This window comes from Oncorhynchus nerka, linkage group LG7, assembly GCF_034236695.1.
Source record: "Oncorhynchus nerka isolate Pitt River linkage group LG7, Oner_Uvic_2.0, whole genome shotgun sequence".
Lineage (NCBI taxonomy): Eukaryota > Metazoa > Chordata > Actinopteri > Salmoniformes > Salmonidae > Oncorhynchus > Oncorhynchus nerka.
In genome coordinates, this window is record NC_088402.1 from 9,949,214 (window position 1) to 9,971,123 (window position 21,910).

The window sequence follows — 21,910 nt, forward strand, 5'->3', positions numbered from 1 at the left end:
TGCACACATCAACAGTCACCCTCGAAGCATCGTTACCCATCACTCCACAAAAGCCGCGGCCCTTGCAGAGCGCGCACCACCGCTAACTAGCTAGCCATTTCACATCCGTTACACTAGTAAGCCTATTAGCTAGTGGAGGTGGTGATGCTGAACGTCAAATTCGATTGCCTCTTCGGCAGGGTAGCCTAGTGGTTAGAGCGTTGGACTACTATCCGAAAGGTTGCAAGTTCAAATCCCCGAGCTGACAAGGTACAAGTCGTTCTGCCCCTGAACAGGCAGTTAACCCACTGTTCCTCGGCTGTCATAGAAAATAAGAATTTGTTCTTAACTGACTTAACTAGTAAAATAAATCAAATCACATTTTATTTGTCTTTCCCACGATTCAAATTCAGTATGGAGACGACTAGACTAGGCTACGTGACGTGTTCACAAGCTCTTCACAAGCCACTACTACCAAGACCTGTGTCAAGATCAGTTACTTACTCCACCGGCCCTCTCCATAAGCTCTATGTACAAATGAGAGAGCAGGTCTGGGATCAGTGTAGCAGGATATGATGATTACATAGTAGGATCACAGCACTTTTACATGATGGTCTTTCTGGGGGAGAAATAAAGAGGAGGCAACTTGATTTAACGCTGATCGATTTTATTAGAATGTTGACAGTGCGAACAGTGAGATAATTAAGCACTGCGATATGGCCAATATACCACGGCTAAGGGCTGTTCTTATGCACGACGCAGTCTATGCTCTGCTAACAGCATCCTTCTCAAATGATGCATGATAATTATAAGGTGTTGCAGTAAACTGTGATTCTAAAAAATGTGAAAATGATTCTAAATTCCTGACATTGTATAAGCTGTGTGTGTGTGTGTGTGTGTGTGTGTGTGTGTGTCCTTAGAGCATTCCTTGGCATACAGTGTTGTTGACAGTAATTAACCGTAAAGTAATCTATCATCACTGTGAGACGATGGGAACCATTTGATGAGATTTTTCTCTAACCTCTTAGTTCTGCTGTGTCAGCGAGAGACTGATAAATGAGCTGGTTTTGGCAAACAGTCCCAGACATATCACAACGCCTTTGGAAAGAATTCAGAACCTCGTGACTTTTTCCACATTTTGTTACATTACAGCCTTATTCTAAAAATTGATTCGATTTATTGATTCAATTTACACACACAATACCCCACAATGACAAAGAAAAAAACACATTTTTAGAAATTTTTGCAAATGTATTGAAAAGAAAAAAACAGAAATGTCACATTTACATAAGTAATCATAAGTTTTACACAGTACTTTGATGAAGCACCTTTGGCTGCGATTACAGCCTTGGGTCTTCTTGGGTATGACGTTACAAGCTTGGCACACCTGTATTCGGGGAGTTTCTCCCATTCTTCTCTGCAGATCCTCTCCAGGTCTGTCAGGTTGGATGGGGAGGTTGGATGTCAGGTTGGATCAGGTCTCTCTCTCTCTGTTTGATCAGGTTGAAGTCCGGGCTCTGGCTGGGCCACTCAAGGACATTTAGAGACTTGTCCCAAAGCCACTCCTGCGTTGTTTTGACTGTGTGCTTAGGGTCATTGTCCTGATGGAAGGTGAATCTTCGCCCCAGTTTAAGGTCCTGAGTGCTCTGGAGCAGGCTTTCATCAAGGATCTCTTTTTACTTTGCTCCATTCATCTTTCCCTTGATCCTGACTAGTGTCCCAGTCCCTGCCACTGAAAAACATCCCCACAGCATGATGCTGCCACCACCATGCTTCACTGTAGGGATGGTGCCATGTTTCCTCCAGATATGACGCTTGTCATTCAGGCCAGAGTTCAGTCTTGGTTTCATCAGACCAGATAATCTTCTTTCTCATGGTCTGAGAGTGCTTTAGGTGCCTTTTGGCAAACTCCATGCAGGCAGTCATGTGCCTTTTACAGAGGAGTGGCTTCCGTCTGGCCACTCCACAATAAATGCCTGATTGGTGGAGTGCTGCAGAGATGGTTGTCCTTCAGGAAGGTTCTCCCTTCTCCACAGAGGAACTCTGGAGCTCTGTCAGAGTGGCCATCGGGTTCTTGGTCACCTCCCTGAGTCTTGGTGGTTCCAAACTTCTTCCGTTTAAGTGGAGGCCACTGTGTTCTTCGGGACCTTCAATGCTGCAGAAATGTTTTGGTATCCTTCCCCAGATCTGTGCCTCAATACAATCCTGTCTCTGAGCTCTACGGACAATTCCTTCGACCTCATGGCTTGGAACCTTATATAGACAGGTTTGTGCCTATCCAAGTCATCTCCAGTAAACTGATTGTACCTCCAGTCAGCTCCTGAGCTCGTCTCATAGTCTCATGAAAATAAGATATTTATTTTCTTTATTTTTAATACATTTGCTTTTTCATTATGGGACATTGTGTGCAGATCGATGATGAAAATGTTTTATTTAATCCATTTTAGAATAACATGCTGACCCCACTGCTCACATCACGTGCGCTAGTGTTGCAAAATAAATGTAATTCAATCATTGCATCCACACCTCAATGAGTGTCTGCGAAGCCAGGCACTAAAATTGAACTTTGTTCTATTTGTGATACTTGAAGTGCTGCAAGTCCCCCCCCCCTTTCCCATCTCCTCATTGTTTTTTTGGGAGCCACATGGGTGATTGAAAGATGAACTGAGGTCAACACTCCAGTCCAGTTGGTGGTGGTAATGGACCTTAAAGTCGGTTGCCAAACAGCCATATAAAGTCCACAGAAGAAGAAGCTTGAAGGAGGAGAGATTACTAGAAACTAACTAAGTTGACCCCTTTATCTGTGGATTTATTGTCGGAGTAGAGGCATTGTTTATTTCAGGTAAAATAACAACCCAATGTTTATATCCCAGGATGAATTAGCTAGCAACCAGCAAGCTAGCTAGTTAAATTACCATAAATGTTTAATGCTTTTCAACCTGTTTGTTTTGATATTTCAACATGCGTGTCCTGACCGTGTCTGGTGTCCGTGGACAAAATCATTATGCGCATTTGGACACACACCCACGAGTGGTCTGGTCAGTATGTAAGGCTGTAACGTAACAAAATGTGGAAAAGCGAAGGGGTCTGTATACTTCCCGAATACACTGTACATGCACACACACACACATAGGACACACACAAGACACACACACATCTTTTTCCAAGATGGCGTAGAAGTGCAGACGTTTTTTTGTTGTCTTCTCGTGTACCTTTTGTATTATTCGTCTTTTTTTTGTATAATTTCAATTTATTTTCAATCTCTTTTCCATTTTTAAATTAAATATACCTTCCGTAACCCGTCTTACCCAATGTGGTACGTATCCGCAATTTTTTATAGCCAGAACCTCCATCAGAGGCTAGCCATCAGAAGCTAACCAGCTAATTAGCTACTAGCTATTTAGTCATTGTCAGCCACTGCTAGTGGCCTTTACCTTCTGCACAGACACCAGCCATTTTTTTTTGCCTGGATAATACTTGCCAGCCTGCCAGCATCGGACTGTTTCTCCACTACAACGCCGGATTCCTGACGTAAACCCTGGACCATTACTCCTGATCATCACAGTTAGCTAGCTGCCACCGAGTGACCCAGCCCCGAAGCTAGCCCCGAGTCAGGCCCACCTCCCGGCCCCAACACTGCTAAAGTCCACTACTCCCCCTGATCCCTGCCATAAGCTCTGGTCCTTTGCATCGGATCACCACTGCTAGCTAGCTGCTACCGAGTGGCTATAGTGGCTAACTCACCTGCCCCGAAGCTAGCACCAGTTAGCCGCGAGCCAGGCGCATCTCCCGGCTAGCAAACAAAATTACAACAACTACAATACCTCTTTCGCCATCTGGCCCTTGTCGAACACAGCGCCCCGCTGTACCACCACGACTGGTCAGCTGACGTAACTCCATCTGGCCCGGACCCCTTGTCGAACACAGCGCCCCGCTGTACCACCATGACTGGTCAGCTGACGTAACTCCATCCGCTGTGCCCTCAACCGGTCTGTACCGGACGTCAGAGCAGAAGCTTCTACTAGCCCTGCTAACTTTAACCGCTGCGTAGTAACGACTACCCCGCGGCTTCCCTGCTCCATCTGTTTCTGTTCACCGGACCATATGATCACTTGGCTACATAGCTGATGCCTGCTGGACTGTTCATTAATCACGGTACTCCTTTTTGTTTATCTGTAGGCCCCAGCCCCGAACTCAGGCCATGTGTGTTGTTAACCGACCCTCTCTGCCCATTCATCGCCATTTTACCTGTTGTTGTTGTCTTAGCTGATTAGCTGTTGTTGTCTTACCCGTTGTTGTCTTAGCTAGCTCTCCCAATAAACACTTGTGATTGCTTTATGCCTCTCTCAAATGTCAAAATGCCTTGTATACTGTTGTTTAGGATAGTTATCATTGTTTTATTTTACTGCGGAGCCCCTAGTCCCACTCAACATGCCTCAGATACCTCCTTTGTCCCACCTCCCACACATACGGTGACCTCACCCAGCATAACTAGCACGTCCAGAGATGCAACCTCTCTTATCATCACTCAGTGCCTAGGTTTACCTCCACTGTACCCACACCCCACCATACCCCTGTCTGTACATTATGCCCTGAATCTATTCTACCATGCCCAGAAATCTGCTCCTTTTATTCTCTGTCCCCAACGCACTAGACGACCAATTTGATAAACTTTAGCCGTACCCTCATCCTACTCCTCCTCTGTTCCTCGGGTGATGTGGAGGTTAACCCAGGCCCTGTGTGCCCCCAGGCACTCTCATTTGTTGACTTCTGTAACCCAACAAATCTTGGTTTCATGCATGTTAATATCAGAAGCCTCCACCCTAAGTTTGTCTTACTCACTGCTTTAGCACACTCTGCACACTCTGCCAAACCTGATGTCCTTGCCATGTCTGAATCCTGGCTTAGGAAGGCCACCAGAAATTCTGAGATTTCCATAGCCAACTACAACATTTTCCGTCAAGATAGAACTGCCAAAGGGGGAGGAGTTGCAATCTACTCCAGAGATAGCTTGCAAAGTTCTGTCATACTTTCCAGGTCTATCCCCAAACAGTTTGAGCTTCTAATTTACAAAATGTAAAATGAATCTCTCCAGAAATAAGTTTCTCACTGTTGCTGCCTGTTATAGACCCCCCCTCAGCTCTGTGCCCTGGACACCATATGTGAATTGATTACCCCCCATCTATCTTCAGAGTTTGTTCTGTTAGGTGACCTAAACTGGGATATGCTTAACACCCCAGCAGTCCTACAATCTAATCTAGATGCCCTCAATCGCACACAAATTATCAAGGGACCCACCAGGTACAACCCTAAATCTGTAAACATGGGCACCCTCATAGATATTATCCTGACCAACTTGCCCTCCAAATACACCTTCAATCAGGATCTCAGAGATCACTGCCTCATTGCCTGCATCTGCTATGGGTCCGCGGTCAAACAACCACCCCTCATCACTGTCAAATGCTCCCTAAAACACTTCTGTGAGCAGGCCTTTCTATTCGACTTGGCCTGGGTATCCTGGAAGGATATTGACTTCATCCCGTCAGTCGAGTATGCCTGGTCGTTCTTTAAAAGTAATTTCCTCAACATCTTAAAAAAGCATGCCCCTTTCAAAAAATGTAGAACTAAGAAAAGATATAGCACTTGGTTCACTCCAGACCTGACTGCCCTTGACCAGCACAAAAACATCCTGTGGCGGACTGCACTAGCATCGGATAGTCCCAGCGATATGCAACTTTTCAGGGAAGTCAGGAACCAATACACACAGTCAGTCAGGAAAGCAAATACAAGCTTTTTCAAACAGAAATGTGCATCCTGTAGCTCTAACTGCAAAAAGTTCTGGGACACTGTAAAGTCCATGGAGAATAAAAGTACCTCCTCCCAGCTGCCCACTGCACTGAGGCTAGGTAACACTGTCACCAGTGATAAATCCACGATAATCGAGAATTTCAATAAGTGTTTCTCTACGGCTGACCATGCTTTCCTCCTGGCTACCCCAACCCCGGCCAACAGCTCCACACCCCCTGCAACTACTCGCCCAAGCCTCCCCAGCTTCTCATTCACCCAAATCCAGATAGCAGATGTTCTGAAAGAACTGCAAAACCTGGACCTGTACAAATCAGCTGGGCTAGACAAATCACTGGTCACGATAACAACACCCCCAAAGCCAACACCCCCTTTGGCCGCTTTTCCTTCCAGTTCTCTGCTGCCAATGACTGGAACGAATTGCAAAAATCACTGAAGCTGGAGACCTATATTTCCCTCACTAACTTTAAACATCAGCTATCTGAGCAGCTAACCGATCGCTGCAGCTGTACCTAGCTCATCTGTAAGTAGCCCACCCAATATTCCTACCTTATTCCCATCTTGCTTTTATTTACCTTTCTGCTCTTTTGCACACCAGTATTTCTGCTCATCTATCACTCCAGTGTTATTTTGCTAAATTGTAATTACTTCGCTACTATGGTCTATTTATTGCCATACCTCCTCACGCCATTTCCACACACTGTATATAGACTTTCTTTTTTTCTATTGTGTTATTGACTGTACGCTTGTTTATTCCCATGTGTAACTCTGTGTTGTTGTTTGTGTCGCACTGCTTTGGTTTATCTTGGCCAGGTCACAGTTGTAAATGAGAACTTGTTCTCAACTAGCCTACCTGGTTAAAGGTGAAATAAATAAATAATAATTACACACAGGACACTAACAATTGCACTCTGAGGACACTGGCTGGCTGTATCTCATTGTCTCAAAGTGGTTTCCTTTCCTAATGTCCTTGTCAACTTTCCTTCATTTGCACTGAGGAGAGGAAGACACTGAGATTCACCCACAGGGTCGATAGTTCCAAGGCCGTGTCGCAATACTCTTCAAATACTGCCTTTCCTCAGCAGCACTTATATGGGTGACTGTGTGTGACTATGTGTGACTGTGTGTGACTGTGTGTGAGACTGTGTGACTGTGTGTGAGACTGTGTGACTGTGTGTGACTGTGTGTGAGACTGTGTGACTGTGTGTGACTGTGTGACTGTGTGACTGTGTGTGAGACTGTGACTGTGTGTGAGACTGTGTGACTGTGTGTGAGACTGTGTGACTGTGTGTGACTGTGTGACTGTGTGACTGTGTGACTGTGTGTGACTGTGTGACTGTGTGACTGTGTGTGTGACTGTGTGACTGTGTGTGAGACTGTGTGACTGTGTGTGACTGTGTGTGAGACTGTGTGTGAGACTATCTGTGTGACTGTGTGTGAGACTGTGTGACTGTGTGTGTGACTGTGTGTGACTGTGTGACTGTGTGTGACTGTGTGTGACTGTGTGTGAGACTGTGCGACTGTGTGTGACTGTGTGACTGTGTGTGACTGTGTGACTGTGTGACTGTGTGTGACTGTGTGTGAGACTGTGTGTGAGACTGTGCGACTGTGTGTGACTGTGTGTGTGACTGTGTGTGAGACTGTGTGTGAGACTGTGTGCCTGTGTGTGAGACTGTGTGAGGCTGTGTGAGACTGTGTGAGACTGTGTGACTGTGTGTGAGACTGTGTGTGGTGCATGTGCCTCCAACATCAAATCAAAATCAAATCAAATGTATTTATAAAGCCCTTCTAACATCAGCTGATATCTCAAAGTGCTGTACAGAAACCCAGCCTAAAACCCCAAACAGCAAGCAATGCAGGTGAAGAAGCACTGAGGCTAGGAAACATCTCTCCTTAATGAGGCCATCAACCGTGCAGCCTCCCTGATGTGTGAGTTGTTATGAGCATCAGACACACAGTCGGGGGGAGAGTTAAACAGATCAAAAACAAGCTAAGAGAAAACATCAGCAGAAAGCAGATATCAGGGTCAGACTGCAGATATCAGGATTAGACTGCAGATATCAGGATTAGACTGCAGATATCAGGGTCAGACAGCAGATATCAGGGTCAGACTGCAGATATCAGGGTCAGACTGCAGATATCAGGGTCAGACTGCAGATATCAGGGTCAGACAGCAGATACCAGGATTAGACAGCAGATATCAGGGTCAGACTGCAGATATCAGGATTCGACTGCAGATATCAGGGTCAGACTGCAGATATCAGGGTCAGACTGCAGATATCAGGATCAGACTGCAGATATCAGGGTCAGACTGCAGATACCAGGATTAGACAGCAGATATCAGGGTCAGACTGCAGATATCAGGATTAGACTGCAGATATCAGGGTCAGACTGCAGATATCAGGGTCAGACTGCAGATATCAGGGTCAGACAGCAGATATCAGGCTTAGACTGCAGATATCAGGATTAGACTGCAGATATCAGGGTCAGACTGCAGATATCAGGGTTAGACTGCAGATATCAGGATTAGACTGCAGATATCAGGGTCAGACTGCAGATATCAGGATCAGACTGCAGATATCAGGGTCAGACTGCAGATATCAGGATTAGACTGCAGATATCAGGATTAGACTGCAGATATCAGGGTTAGACAGCAGATATCAGGGTCAGACTGCAGATATCAGGGTCAGACTGCAGATATCAGGATTAGACTGCAGATATCAGGATTAGACTGCAGATATCAGGATTAGACTGCAGATATCAGGGTTAGACAGCAGATATCAGGGTCAGACTGCAGATATCAGGGTCAGACTGCAGATATCAGGATTAGACTGCAGATATCAGGATTAGACTGCAGATATCAGGATTAGACTGCAGATATCAGGGTTAGACTGCAGATATCAGGGTCAGACAGCAGATATCAGGCTTAGACTGCAGATATCAGGATTAGACTGCAGATATCAGGGTCAGACTGCAGATATCAGGGTTAGACTGCAGATATCAGGATTAGACTGCAGATATCAGGATTAGACTGCAGATATCAGGGTTAGACTGCAGATATCAGGGTCAGACAGCAGATATCAGGCTTAGACTGCAGATATCAGGATTAGACTGCAGATATCAGGGTTAGACTGCAGATATCAGGGTTAGACAGCAGATATCAGGGTTAGACTGCAGATATCAGGGTTAGACAGCAGATATCAGGATTAGACTGCAGATATCAGGGTTAGACAGCAGATATCAGGGTTAGACTGCAGATATCAGGGTTAGACAGCAGATATCAGGGTTAGACTGCAGATATCAGGGTTAGACAGCAGATATCAGGGTCAGACTGCAGATATCAGGACTAGACTGCAGATATCAGGATTAGACTGCAGATATCAGGATTAGACTGCAGATATCAGGGTTAGACAGCAGATATCAGGGTCAGACAGCAGATATCAGGGTCAGACAGCAGATATCAGGGTCAGACAGCAGATATCAGGGTCAGACAGCAGATATCAGGGTTAGACTGCAGATATCAGGATTAGACAGCAGATATCAGGGTCAGACAGCCGATATCAGGGTTAGACAGCAGATACCAGGGTCAGACAGCAAATACTGGGGTCAGACAGCAGATCTCAGGATTAGACAGCAGATATCAGGGTTAGACAGCAGATATCAAGAATAGACTGCAGATATCAGGGTTAGATTGCAGATATCAGGGACAGACAGCAGATATCAGGGTCAGACAGCAGATATCAGGGTCAGACAGCAGATATCAGGGTCAGACAGCAGATATCAGGGTCAGACAGCAGATATCAGAGTCAGACAGCAGATATTAGGGTCAGACAGCAGATATCAGAGTCAGACAGCAGATATCAGGATTAGACAGTAGATATCAGGGTCAGACAGCAGATATCAGGGTCAGACAGCAGATTTCAGGCTCAGACAGCAGATATCAGGGTCAGACAGCAGATATCAGGGTCAGACAGCAAATATCAGTGTCAGACAGCAGATATCAGGGTCAGACAGCTCTCACTCATCATTCTCACTGACAGAGAGTAACCTAGTGAGAGAGTGTACTGTATAATCTTCTTAAAGGAATACTTCAGGATTTTGGAAATGAGGCCCTTTACCTCCTTCCCCAGAGTCAGGTGAACTCCTTTATCTCCTACCCCAGAGTCAGGGAACTCCTTTATCTCCTTCCCCAGAGTCAGGTGAACTCCTTTATCTCCTTCCCCAGAGTCAGGGGAACTCATTTATCTCCTTCCCCAGAGTCAGGTGAACTCATTTATCTCCTTCCCCAGAGTCAGGTGAACTCCTTTATCTCCTTCCCCAGAGTCAGGTGAACTCCTTTATCTCCTTCCCCAGAGTCAGGTGAACTCCTTTATCTCCTTCCCCAGAGTCAGGTGAACTCCTTTATCTCCTTCCCCAGAGTCAGGTGAACTCCTTTATCTCCTTCCCCAGAGTCAGGTGAACTCCTTTATCTCCTTCCCCAGAGTCAGGGGAACTCCTTTATCTCCTTCCCCAGAGTCAGGGGAACTCCTTTATCTCCTTCCCCAGAGTCAGGGGAACTCCTTTATCTCCTTCCCCAGAGTCAGGTGAACTCCTTTATCTCCTTCACCAGAGTCAGGTGAACTCCTTTATCTCCTTCACCAGAGTCAGGGGAACTCCTTTATCTCCTTCCCCAGAGTCAGGTGAACTCCTTTATCTCCTTCCCCAGAGTCAGGCGCCATTTTTCATATCTCTGTCTCCAGTATGAAGGAAGTTAGAGGTAGTTTCGCAAGCCCATGCTAGGAAGTGTTGGTGCAATTGCTGGAAGTCTATGGGTCTCTACTAACATGAACAACACTTTAAGATACAATAACATACTGTACAATAACATTAATCCATTATATAAAGACAATGAAAATGGAACAGTACCCAGCTTCACTAAGGAGTGGGGGCTAGCCCAGATAATAAATCAACCAATGCTAGATCACATCCTGACAAGATTAATTAACATAACAGAAAAACTATCGACCCACATCCAGCACAGGACTGGTGTGTGTGTGTCTGTGTGGCGTGTGTGTGTGGCGTGTGTGTGTGTGTGTGCAGCATGTGTGTGGTTTGTATGTGTGTGTGGCGCGCGTGTGTGTGGCACGTGTGTGTGTGTGGTGCGCGTGTGTGTGGCGCGCGTGTGTGTGGCGCGCGTGTGTGTGGCGCGCGTGTGTGTGGCACGTGTGTGTGTGGCGCGCATGTGTTTGGCACGTGTGTGTGTGTGGCGTGTGTGTGTGTGGCATGTGTGTGTGTGTCTCACTCCCATAATGAGAGAGGGAGAAAGTGTGTGTAGAATGATATCAGTGTTTCCCTCTGTCGTCAGACAACAGTAAAAGAGGATGCTAGTCAAGACAATTGAGCAGTCTCCCTCTCACCCATCTTCTCCCCAACAGAAAGCAGTGTCCCTCTCACCCATCTTCTCCCCAACAGAAAGCAGTCTCCCTCTCACCCATCTTCTCCCCAACAGAAAGCAGTCTCCCTCTCACCCATCTTCTCCCCAACAGAAAGCAGTATCCAGTATCCAGTATAGTGCATAGTACTGTCCTGGACACTTTAAAGTTGACCCACCGGACTAAAAGCAGAAGGCTGTGTGATGTCATAAGTTAAGACACTAGGACCCTTCTCACCTTCTGTCCCGTTGGCTCTGTCAGTGTGTCTCAGTGTTAGACACTTTCTCACCTCTCCTGTGGTGTGTGTATGTGTGTGTGTGTGTGTGTGTGTGTGTGTGTGTGTGTGTGTGTGTGTGTGTGTGTGTGTGTGTGTGTGTGTGTGTGTGTGTGTGTGTGTGTGTGTGTGTGTGTGTCTAGACTCGGCCCTGTCGGCTCCTCTCAATGTGACGATAAGGGAGCTGGAGGCGAACACAGCCATAGTCACATGGGAGATACTGGAGGGAGATCCCGTCATCGGATTCGCCATCACACAACAGGTAGGGGTGTGTGTGTGTGTGTGTGTGTGTGTGTGTGTGTGTGTGTGTGTGTGTGTGTGTGTGTGTGTGTGTGTGTGTGTGTGTGTGCCTGCGTGCGTGCCTGCGTGTTGGGTCAGGGAGTTGGTTAGTTGAACTACAGTTGTGTGATGAACAACCTTGTCTGAATCTGAGATACAGAAAACTCTTGGTTGCTCCCAGAGCTAATGCCTTTGTCTCAGTGGACCATAACAGTGGGCTAGGGTAGTTGGCTTTGTCTCAGTGGGCTAGGGCAGTGGGCTAGGGTAGTGGGCTTTGTCTCAGTGGACCAAAACAGTGGGCTAGGGTAGTGGGCTTTGTCTCAGTGGACCAAAACAGTGGGCTAGGGCAGTGGGCTTTGTATCAGTAGACCATAACAGTGGGCTAGGGTAGTGGGCTTTGTATCAGTGGACCAAAACAGTGGGCTAGGGTAGTGGGCTTTGTCTCAGTGGGCCAAGTCAGTGAGCTAGGGCAGTGGGCTTTCTATCAGTGGACCAAAACAGTGGGCTAGGGTAGTGGGCTTTGTCTCAGTGGGCTAGGGCAGTGGGCTAGGGCAGTGGGCTTTGTATCAGTGGACCAAAACAGTGGGCTAGGGTAGTGGGCTTTGTCTCAGTGGACCATAACAGTGGGCTAGGGTAGTGGGCTTTGTCTCAGTGGGCTAGGGTAGTGGGCTTTGTCTCAGTGGGCTAGGGCAGTGGGCTAGGGCAGTGAGTGCCTGCGTGCCTGCGTGTTGGGTCAGGGAGTTGGTTAGTTGAACTACAGTTGTGTGATGAACAACCTTGTCTGAATCTGAGATACAGAAAACTCTTGGTTGCTCCCAGAGCTAATGCCTTTGTCTCAGTGGACCATAACAGTGGGCTAGGGTAGTTGGCTTTGTCTCAGTGGGCTAGGGCAGTGGGCTAGGGTAGTGGGCTTTGTCTCAGTGGACCAAAACAGTGGGCTAGGGTAGTGGGCTTTGTCTCAGTGGACCAAAACAGTGGGCTAGGGCAGTGGGCTTTGTATCAGTAGACCATAACAGTGGGCTAGGGTAGTGGGCTTTGTATCAGTGGACCAAAACAGTGGGCTAGGGTAGTGGGCTTTGTCTCAGTGGGCCAAGTCAGTGAGCTAGGGCAGTGGGCTTTCTATCAGTGGACCAAAACAGTGGGCTAGGGTAGTGGGCTTTGTCTCAGTGGGCTAGGGCAGTGGGCTAGGGCAGTGGGCTTTGTATCAGTGGACCAAAACAGTGGGCTAGGGTAGTGGGCTTTGTCTCAGTGGACCATAACAGTGGGCTAGGGTAGTGGGCTTTGTCTCAGTGGGCTAGGGTAGTGGGCTTTGTCTCAGTGGGCTAGGGCAGTGGGCTAGGGCAGTGGGCTTTGTCTCAGTGGACCATAACAGTGGGCTAGGGTAGTAGGCTTTGTCTCAGTGGGCTAGGGCAGTGGGCTAGGGCAGTGGGCTTTGTCTCAGTGGACCATAAGTGGGCTAGGGTAGTGGGCTTTGTCTCAGTGGGCTAGGGCAGTGGGCTAGGGCAGTGGGCTTTGTCTCAGTGGGCTAGGGCAGTTTGCTAGGGCAGTGGGCTAGGGCAGTGGGCTTTGTCTCAGTGGACCATAAGTGGGCTAGGGTAGTGGGCTTTGTCTCAGTGGGCTAGGGCAGTGGGCTAGGGCAGTGGGCTTTGTCTCAGTGGGCTAGGGCAGTGGGCTAGGTGCAGTGGGCTTTGTATCAGTGGACCAAAACAGTGGGCTAGGGTAGTGGGCTTTGTCTCAGTGGACCATAACAGTGGGCTAGGGTAGTGGGCTTTGTCTCAGTGGGCTAGGGCAGTGGGCTTTGTCTCAGTGGACCATAACAGTGGGCTAGGGTAGTGGGCTTTGTCTCAGTGGGCTAGGGCAGTGGGCTTTGTCTCAGTGGGCTAGGGCAGTTTGCTAGGGCAGTGGGCTATGGCAGTGGGCTTTGTCTCAGTGGACCATAACAGTGGGCTAGGGTAGTGGGCTTTGTCTCAGTGGGCTAGGGCAGTGGGCTTTGTCTCAGTGGACCATAACAGTGGGCTAGGGTAGTGGGCTTCGTCTCAGTGGGCTAGGGCAGTGGGCTAGGGCAGTGGGCTTTGTCTCAGTGGGCTAGGGCAGTTTGCTAGGGCAGTGGGCTAGGGCAGTGGGCTTTGTCTCCGTGGGCTAGGGCAGTGGGCTTTGTCTCAGTGGGCTTTGTCTCAGTGGGCTAGGGCAGTGAGCTTTGTATCAGTGGACCAAGACAGTGGGCTAGGGCAGTGGGCTTTGTCTCAGTGGGCTAGGGCAGTAGGCTAGGGCAGTGGGATGTGTATCAGTGGGCTAGGGCAGTGTGCTAGGACAGTGGAACAGGACAGTGGGGTTTGTCTCAGTGGGCTAGGGCAGTGGGCTAGGGCAGTGGGCTAGGACAGTGGGCTAGGACAGTGGGTTAGGACAGTGGGCTAGGGCAGTGTGCTAGGACAGTGGGCTAGGGCAGTGGGCTAGGACAGTGAAACAGGACAGTGGGTTAGGACAGTGGGCTAGGGCAGTGTGCTAGGACAGTGGGTTTTGTCTCAGTGGGCTAGGGCAGTGGGCTAGGACAGTGGGCTAGGACAGTGGAACAGGACAGTGGGCTAGGACAGTGGACCAGGACAGTGGGCTAGGACAGCGGGCTAGGACAGTGGGCTAGGACAGTGGAACAGGACAGTGGGCTAGGACAGTGGGCTAGGACAGTGGATAGGACAGTGGGCTAGGACAGTGGAACAGGATAGTGGGCTAGGACAGTGGAACAGGACAGTGGGCTAGGACAGCGGGCTAGGACAGCGGGCCAGGACAGTGGGCTAGGACAGTGGATAGGACAGTGGGCTAGGACAGTGGGCTAGGTCAGTGGGCTAGGACAGTGGGCTAGGTCAGTGGGCTAGGTCAGTGGGCTAGGACAGTGGGCTAGGACAGTGGGCTAGGACAGTGGGCTAGGACTGTGGATAGGACTGTGGATAGGGCAGTGGGCTAGGACAGTGGGCTAGGACAGTGGGCTAGGGCAGGTTATATATGTGATATCTTGGTCTGTATCCTTTTGTTACGGCCCTAAATGTAACCCTAACCCCTCCTGTTGTCATTGGTTACAGAAGAAGGATGTGCGTATGCTGCGGTACATCCAGGAAGTGAACACGACCATGCGCTCCTGTGCATTGTGGGACTTGGAGGAGGACACAGAGTACATTGTTCATGTCCAGAGCGTCAGCATGGGAGGCAGCAGTCCTCCCAGTGACCCGGTCAGCTTCAGAACTCCCAGAGAGTCTGAGAAACTGGCCTCCACAGTACCAGGTAGGTAACACACACAACAGAATGACAAAATGTTCATTTTTGAATGTGGACAGAAAAAAAACCCAGCAGGGAATTCTAATATTATACAACACCTCAATTAATTAAAATGTTATACAACATCTCTACATTTCCCATAACGATTCCTGGCTATTCTACCGTTTTGATACAGAGCAGCAACGCCTGGCTGTCTTTGTCATGTAATACAGCAACTCGTAACACTTCCAGGTTGACCATCTCCTCTCTCAGCGACCCAGATACACACAGAGGAAGAGAAGAGCTTCACACAGAGAGAGGAATACATTGGCACTTACATCACACAACAGATAAACAGATGTACACAGGAGATGATGGGAAAACATTAGAAGCACTGGTGCCAAGATAATATTTAGATAATGTTAAGGTAACGTTAAAGATAATATAGTACTTCTAATGTACTTCTGTTTTCCCAACATCTCCGATGTATTCCTCTCTCTGTGGGAAGCTCTTCTCTTCCTCTGTGTGCATCTGCTGCCAAGATAATGTTACGGTAACGCTAAGGATCGTTGTATTCTGGTTCCCATTTCTCAAAGTCGAAGTGAATCATTATTTTTAGAATCATGTTTCGACGTTTAAAAGACTTCATTGATATGGTTGAATTTTTTTTCAGATAAAGTCGAAAAAAGATGTTCTTGAGACATTGAGAGACATCCTGAAGTAACATACAGTACGTTATAACGTCCTCCTAAACTGTCATGTTGGTGCTAATATGGTTCCCAATTAGAGGCAGCTGTTTATCGTTGCCTCTGATTGGGGACCATATTTAGGTAGCCATTTCCAAAACATGTGTTGGTGGGATATTATTTGTGGTTGTGCTTGTAGCACCACTGAGGTTACGTTTCGTTGCTTGTTTATTGTTGTTTTTGAGAAGTTTCACTGCAAATAAAGATGTGGAACTCCACGCACGCTGCGCCTTGGTCCCGTCCTTATTACGAACGTGACAGAATATCCCACCAAGCAAGGACCAAGCAGCGTGTGACGGCGGTAAAGGAGTTGTGGACCTGGGAAGAAATTACGGGAGGTTGTGAGACCCTTCCTTGGAAGGAGACACCAAGGAAGGAGGAAGGACAGAGAAGACGCCGGGGGCCGCGGCCACAGAAACCCCAAGGTTTTGTTGGGGGGGGGTTGGTCGGCGGAGCAGCGGAGAGTGGAAGAGTGGGTCATCAGTCCGGTGCCATCTGTGCTCCCCGTACTCACCCGTCAGAGACAGTCAGGGAGGTGAATAAGTTGGGAGAGGGAGAAATGAGAGAAATGTTATGTAGGTGTGTTCTGCACGGCATTCGACCTGAAGAGCCTGTCAGCAGTCTGGTGAGTCCTGTGCCAGCTCTCCGTACCCTTCCTGAAGTGCGTGTCACCAGTCTGGTGCAACCTGTGCCGGCTCCACGCACTAGGCCTCCAGTGCGTCTCCCCAGTCCGGTACACCCTGTGTCAACTCCCCGCACTCTTCCTGAAGTGCGTCTCCCCAGTCCGGTACGTCCTGTGCCAGCTCTCCGTAGCCTTCCTGAAGTGCGTGTCACGAGTCCGGTGCGTCCTGTGTCAACTCCCCGCACTCTTCCTGAAGTGGGTCTCCCCAGTCCGGTACGTCCTGTGTCAACTCCCCGCACTCTTCCTGAAGTGCGTCTCCCCAGTCCGGTACGTCCTGTGCCAGCTTTCCATAGCCTTCCTGAAGTGCGTGTCACCAGTCCGGTACGTCCTGTGCCAGCTCTCCGTAGCCTTCCTGAAGTGCGTGTCACCAGTCCGGTACCACTTGTACCGGCTCCATGCACTAGGCCTCCAGGGTGCATTCACAGTCCAGAGCTTCCGGAGATGTTTCACGATCCGGAACCTCCAGCGACGGTCAACGGTCCACGGTCTGGAGCTTCCAGGCATGACGTCCAGTCCTATTCCAGGGCGGGAGTCCGCCATGGCGGATCCGGGGTCTGGGCGGGGGTTACGACCTGCACCGGAGCCACCACCGACACTAATCACCCCCCTACCCTCCCCATTTGGTATCAGGTTTGCGGCCGGAGTCCGCACCTTTGGAGGTGGGTACTGTCACGCCCTGACCATAGAGAGCCCTTGGTTCTCTATGGTGTAGTAGGTCAGGGAGTGACTAGTGGGTGTTCTAGTATGTCTATTTCTATGTTGGTACTAATATGGTTCCCAATTAGAAGCAGCTGTTTTTCGTTGCCTCTGATTGGGGATCAAATTTAGGTAGCCATTTCCCCACCTGTGTTTGTGGGATATTGTTTGTGTTTAGTTGCCTGTTGTCATGACATCTTCGTTTCGTTGGTTCTTTATTGTTTTGTTTGTTTATCGGAGATTAAAAATATCTGGAACTATACTCACGCTGCGCCTTGGTCCGCTCATTACGACGATCATGACAAACTACCAGATTATCACAGTAACACACGTTATAACGTCCTCGTAAAACACCATTTTATTTGTATTTAACTAAGGTTACCTGAGAAACCAGATGGTCAGATATTGTTGTAACCTCTAACGTCCTGAGTCTACACAGGTGGGAATCTGTAATGGACAGGTGTGGCGTGGTGTGTGTGTGCGTGCGTGCGTGCGTGTGTGTGTGTGTGTGTGTGTGTGTGTGTGTGTGTGTGTGTGTGTGTGTGTGTGTGTTTGACACCTGCTCTGGTTATCACTAGTCATATATGACAGCCACACACACACACCACACCGCATACACCTGTCCATTGTAGATTCCCACCTGTGTAGACTCAGGACGTTAGAGGTTACAACAATATCTGACCATCTGGTCTCTCTCACACACACACTCACACACACACACTCACACACACACAATCACACACACATGCTCACACACTCTCTCTCACACACACACGCTCACACACACACACACACACACACACACACACACACACACACACACACACACACACACACACACACACACACACACACACTTCCGTCTCTCTTTTCTCTTCTATTGTCACGAACGGGCTCGAAGTTCGAAACAAAAAGGGAGACAACGTGGAGATAAGGAATAACAATTTATTAACTAAAGTAAACTAAATACAATTAACAAGGATGTGTGTAAGTCAGTAGTGTAGGTGAGTGATTGTATGTATAATGTGATAATGAGGGGTGTTGAAAAGGTACCAACGCAAACAAACAAAACAGCCACAAAAATACCGCAACCAAAATCTGTCTGTGTCTGGATGGAGAGAGTCTCCTCCATGAATGGGGAAGAGGTGTATTTATCCTGGGACACACCCGGGACCAGGTGTGTCCCATGTCGCAGACGACCCTCCCGGCTCCGCCCACCGACATCCTAATAAGGAAAACGAGAGCAAAGAGAAAGAATTCGGCAGACAGAGTGGGAGGCTCGTCACACTATTAAGCAACACTATTTGTTTTTTCATTTTAATTTTACATTTATTTAACTAAGCAAGTCAGTTAAGAACAAATTCTTATTTACAATGACGGACTACCATGTAAATACAGGACAAAACAGTCCTGTTACCATCTGTTATATATGACCACCAGTACAACACAGTCCTGTTACCATCTGTTATATATGACCACTAGTACAACACAACACAACCCTGTTATCATCTGTTATATATGACCACCAGTACAACACAGCCCTGTTATCATCTGTTATATATGACCACCAGTACAACACAGTCCTGTTACCATCTGTTATATATGACCACCAGTACAACACAGTCCTGTTACCATCTGTTATATATGACCACCAGTACAACACAGTCCTGTTACCATCTGTTATATATGACCACTAGTACAACACAGCCCTGTTATCATCTGTTATATATGACCACTAGTACAACACAGCCCTGTTATCATCTGTTATATATGACCACTAGTACAACACAGTCCTGTTACCATCTGTTATATATGACCACTAGTACAACACAACACAGCCCTGTTACCATCTGTTATATATGACCACCAGTACAACACAACACAGTCCTGTTACCATCTGTTATATATGACCACTAGTACAACACAACACAGCCCTGTTACCATCTGTTATATATGACCACTAGTACAACACAACACAACCCTGTTACCATCTGTTATATATGACCACTAGTACAACACAACCCTGTTACCATCTGTTATATATGACCACCAGTACAACACAGTCCTGTTACCATCTGTTATATATGACCACCAGTACAACACAACACAGTCCTGTTATCATCTGTTATATATGACCACCAGTACAACACAGTCCTGTTACCATCTGTTATATATGACCACCAGTACAACACAACACAGTCCTGTTATCATCTGTTATATATGACCACCAGTACAACACAGTCCTGTTACCATCTGTTATATATGACCACCAGTACAACACAACACAGTCCTGTTATCATCTGTTATATATGACCACCAGTACAACACAGTCCTGTTATCATCTGTTATATATGACCACTAGTACAACACAACCCTGTTACCATCTGTTATATATGACCACCAGTACAACACAACCCTGTTACCATCTGTTATATATGACCACTAGTACAACACAGCCCTGTTACCATCTGTTATATATGACCACCAGTACAACACAGTCCTGTTACCATCTGTTATATATGACCACCAGTACAACACAACACAGCCCTGTTATCATCTGTTATATATGACCACCAGTACAACACAGTCCTGTTATCATCTGTTATATATGACCACTAGTACAACACAGTCCTGTTACCATCTGTTATATATGACCACTAGTACAACACAACACAACCCTGTTACCATCTGTTATATATGACTACCAGTACAACACAACACAACCCTGTTACCATCTGTTATATATGACCACTAGTACAACACAGCCCTGTTATCATCTGTTATATATGACCACTAGTACAACACAGCCCTGTTACCATCTGTTATAAATGACCACCAGTACAACACAACCCTGTTACCATCTGTTATATATGACCACCAGTACAACACAGTCCTGTTACCATCTGTTATATATGACAACTAGTACAACACAACACAGTCCTGTTACCATCTATTATATATGACCACTAGTACAACACAACCCTGTTATCATCTGTTATATATGACCACTAGTACAACACAACACAGTCCTGTTACCATCTGTTATATATGACCACTAGTACAACACAACACAACCCTGTTACCATCTGTTATATATGACCACTAGTACAACACAACCCTGTTACCATCTGTTATATATGACCACCAGTACAACACAGTCCTGTTACCATCTGTTATATATGACCACCAGTACAACACAACACAGTCCTGTTATCATCTGTTATATATGACCACCAGTACAACACAGTCCTGTTATCATCTGTTATATATGACCACTAGTACAACACAACACAGTCCTGTTACCATCTGTTATATATGACCACCAGTACAACACAACACAGTCCTGTTATCATCTGTTATATATGACCACTAGTACAACACAGTCCTGTTACCATCTGTTATATATGACCACTAGTACAACACAGCCCTGTTACCATCTGTTATATATGACCACCAGTACAACACAGTCCTGTTACCATCTGTTATATATGACCACCAGTACAACACAACACAGCCCTGTTATCATCTGTTATATATGACCACCAGTACAACACAGTCCTGTTATCATCTGTTATATATGACCACTAGTACAACACAGTCCTGTTACCATCTGTTATATATGACCACCAGTAGTACAACCAACAACACACCCTGTTACCATCTGTTATATATGACCACCAGTACAGTACAACACAGCCCTGTTATCATCTGTTATATATGACCACTAGTACAACACAGCCCTGTTACCATCTGTTATAAATGACCACTAGACCACCAGTACAACACAACCCTGTTACCATCTGTTATATATGACCACCAGTACAACACAGTCCTGTTACCATCTGTTATATATGACAACTAGTACAACACAACACAGTCCTGTTACCATCTATTATATATGACCACTAGTACAACACAACCCTGTTATCATCTGTTATATATGACCACTAGTACAACACAACACAGTCCTGTTACCATCTGTTATATATGACCACCAGTACAACACAACACAGTCCTGTTATCATCTGTTATATATGACCACTAGTACAACACAGTCCTGTTACCATCTGTTATATATGACCACTAGTACAACACAACACAACCCTGTTACCATCTGTTATATATGACTACCAGTACAACACAGTCCAGTTACCATCTGTTATATATGACCACTAGTACAACACAGCCCTGTTACCATCTGTTATATATGACCACTAGTACAACACAACCCTGTTACCATCTGTTATATATGACCACTTGTACAACACAGTCCTGTTACCATCTGTTATATATGACCACTAGTACAACACAGTCCTGTTACCATCTGTTATATATGACCACCAGTACAACACAGTCCTGTTACCATCTGTTATATATGACCACCAGTACAACACAACACAGCCCTGTTACCATCTGTTATATATGACCACCAGTACAACACAGTCCTGTTACCATCTGTTATATATGACCACCAGTACAACACAACACAGCCCTGTTATCATCTGTTATATATGACCACCAGTACAACACAGTCCTGTTATCATCTGTTATATATGACCACTAGTACAACACAGTCCTGTTACCATCTGTTATATATGACCACTAGTACAACACAACACAACCCTGTTACCATCTGTTATATATGACTACCAGTACAACACAACACAACCCTGTTACCATCTGTTATATATGACCACTAGTACAACACAGCCCTGTTATCATCTGTTATATATGACCACTAGTACAACACAGCCCTGTTACCATCTGTTATAAATGACCACCAGTACAACAC

General features: G+C 46.8%; 1 protein-coding gene across 1 annotated transcript in view; it reads left to right on the top strand.

The window, feature by feature from the left end:
* Positions 1 to 21,910, top strand: part of LOC135572311 (fibronectin type III domain-containing protein 5-like) — a 54,115-nt gene that overhangs the window by 16,587 nt on the left and 15,618 nt on the right. The window contains exons 2-3 of the mRNA XM_065020031.1: positions 11,613 to 11,731; positions 14,823 to 15,021. Of these exons, the coding sequence (XP_064876103.1) occupies positions 11,613 to 11,731; positions 14,823 to 15,021 (318 nt within the window). The remainder of the gene's footprint in view (positions 1 to 11,612; positions 11,732 to 14,822; positions 15,022 to 21,910) is intronic.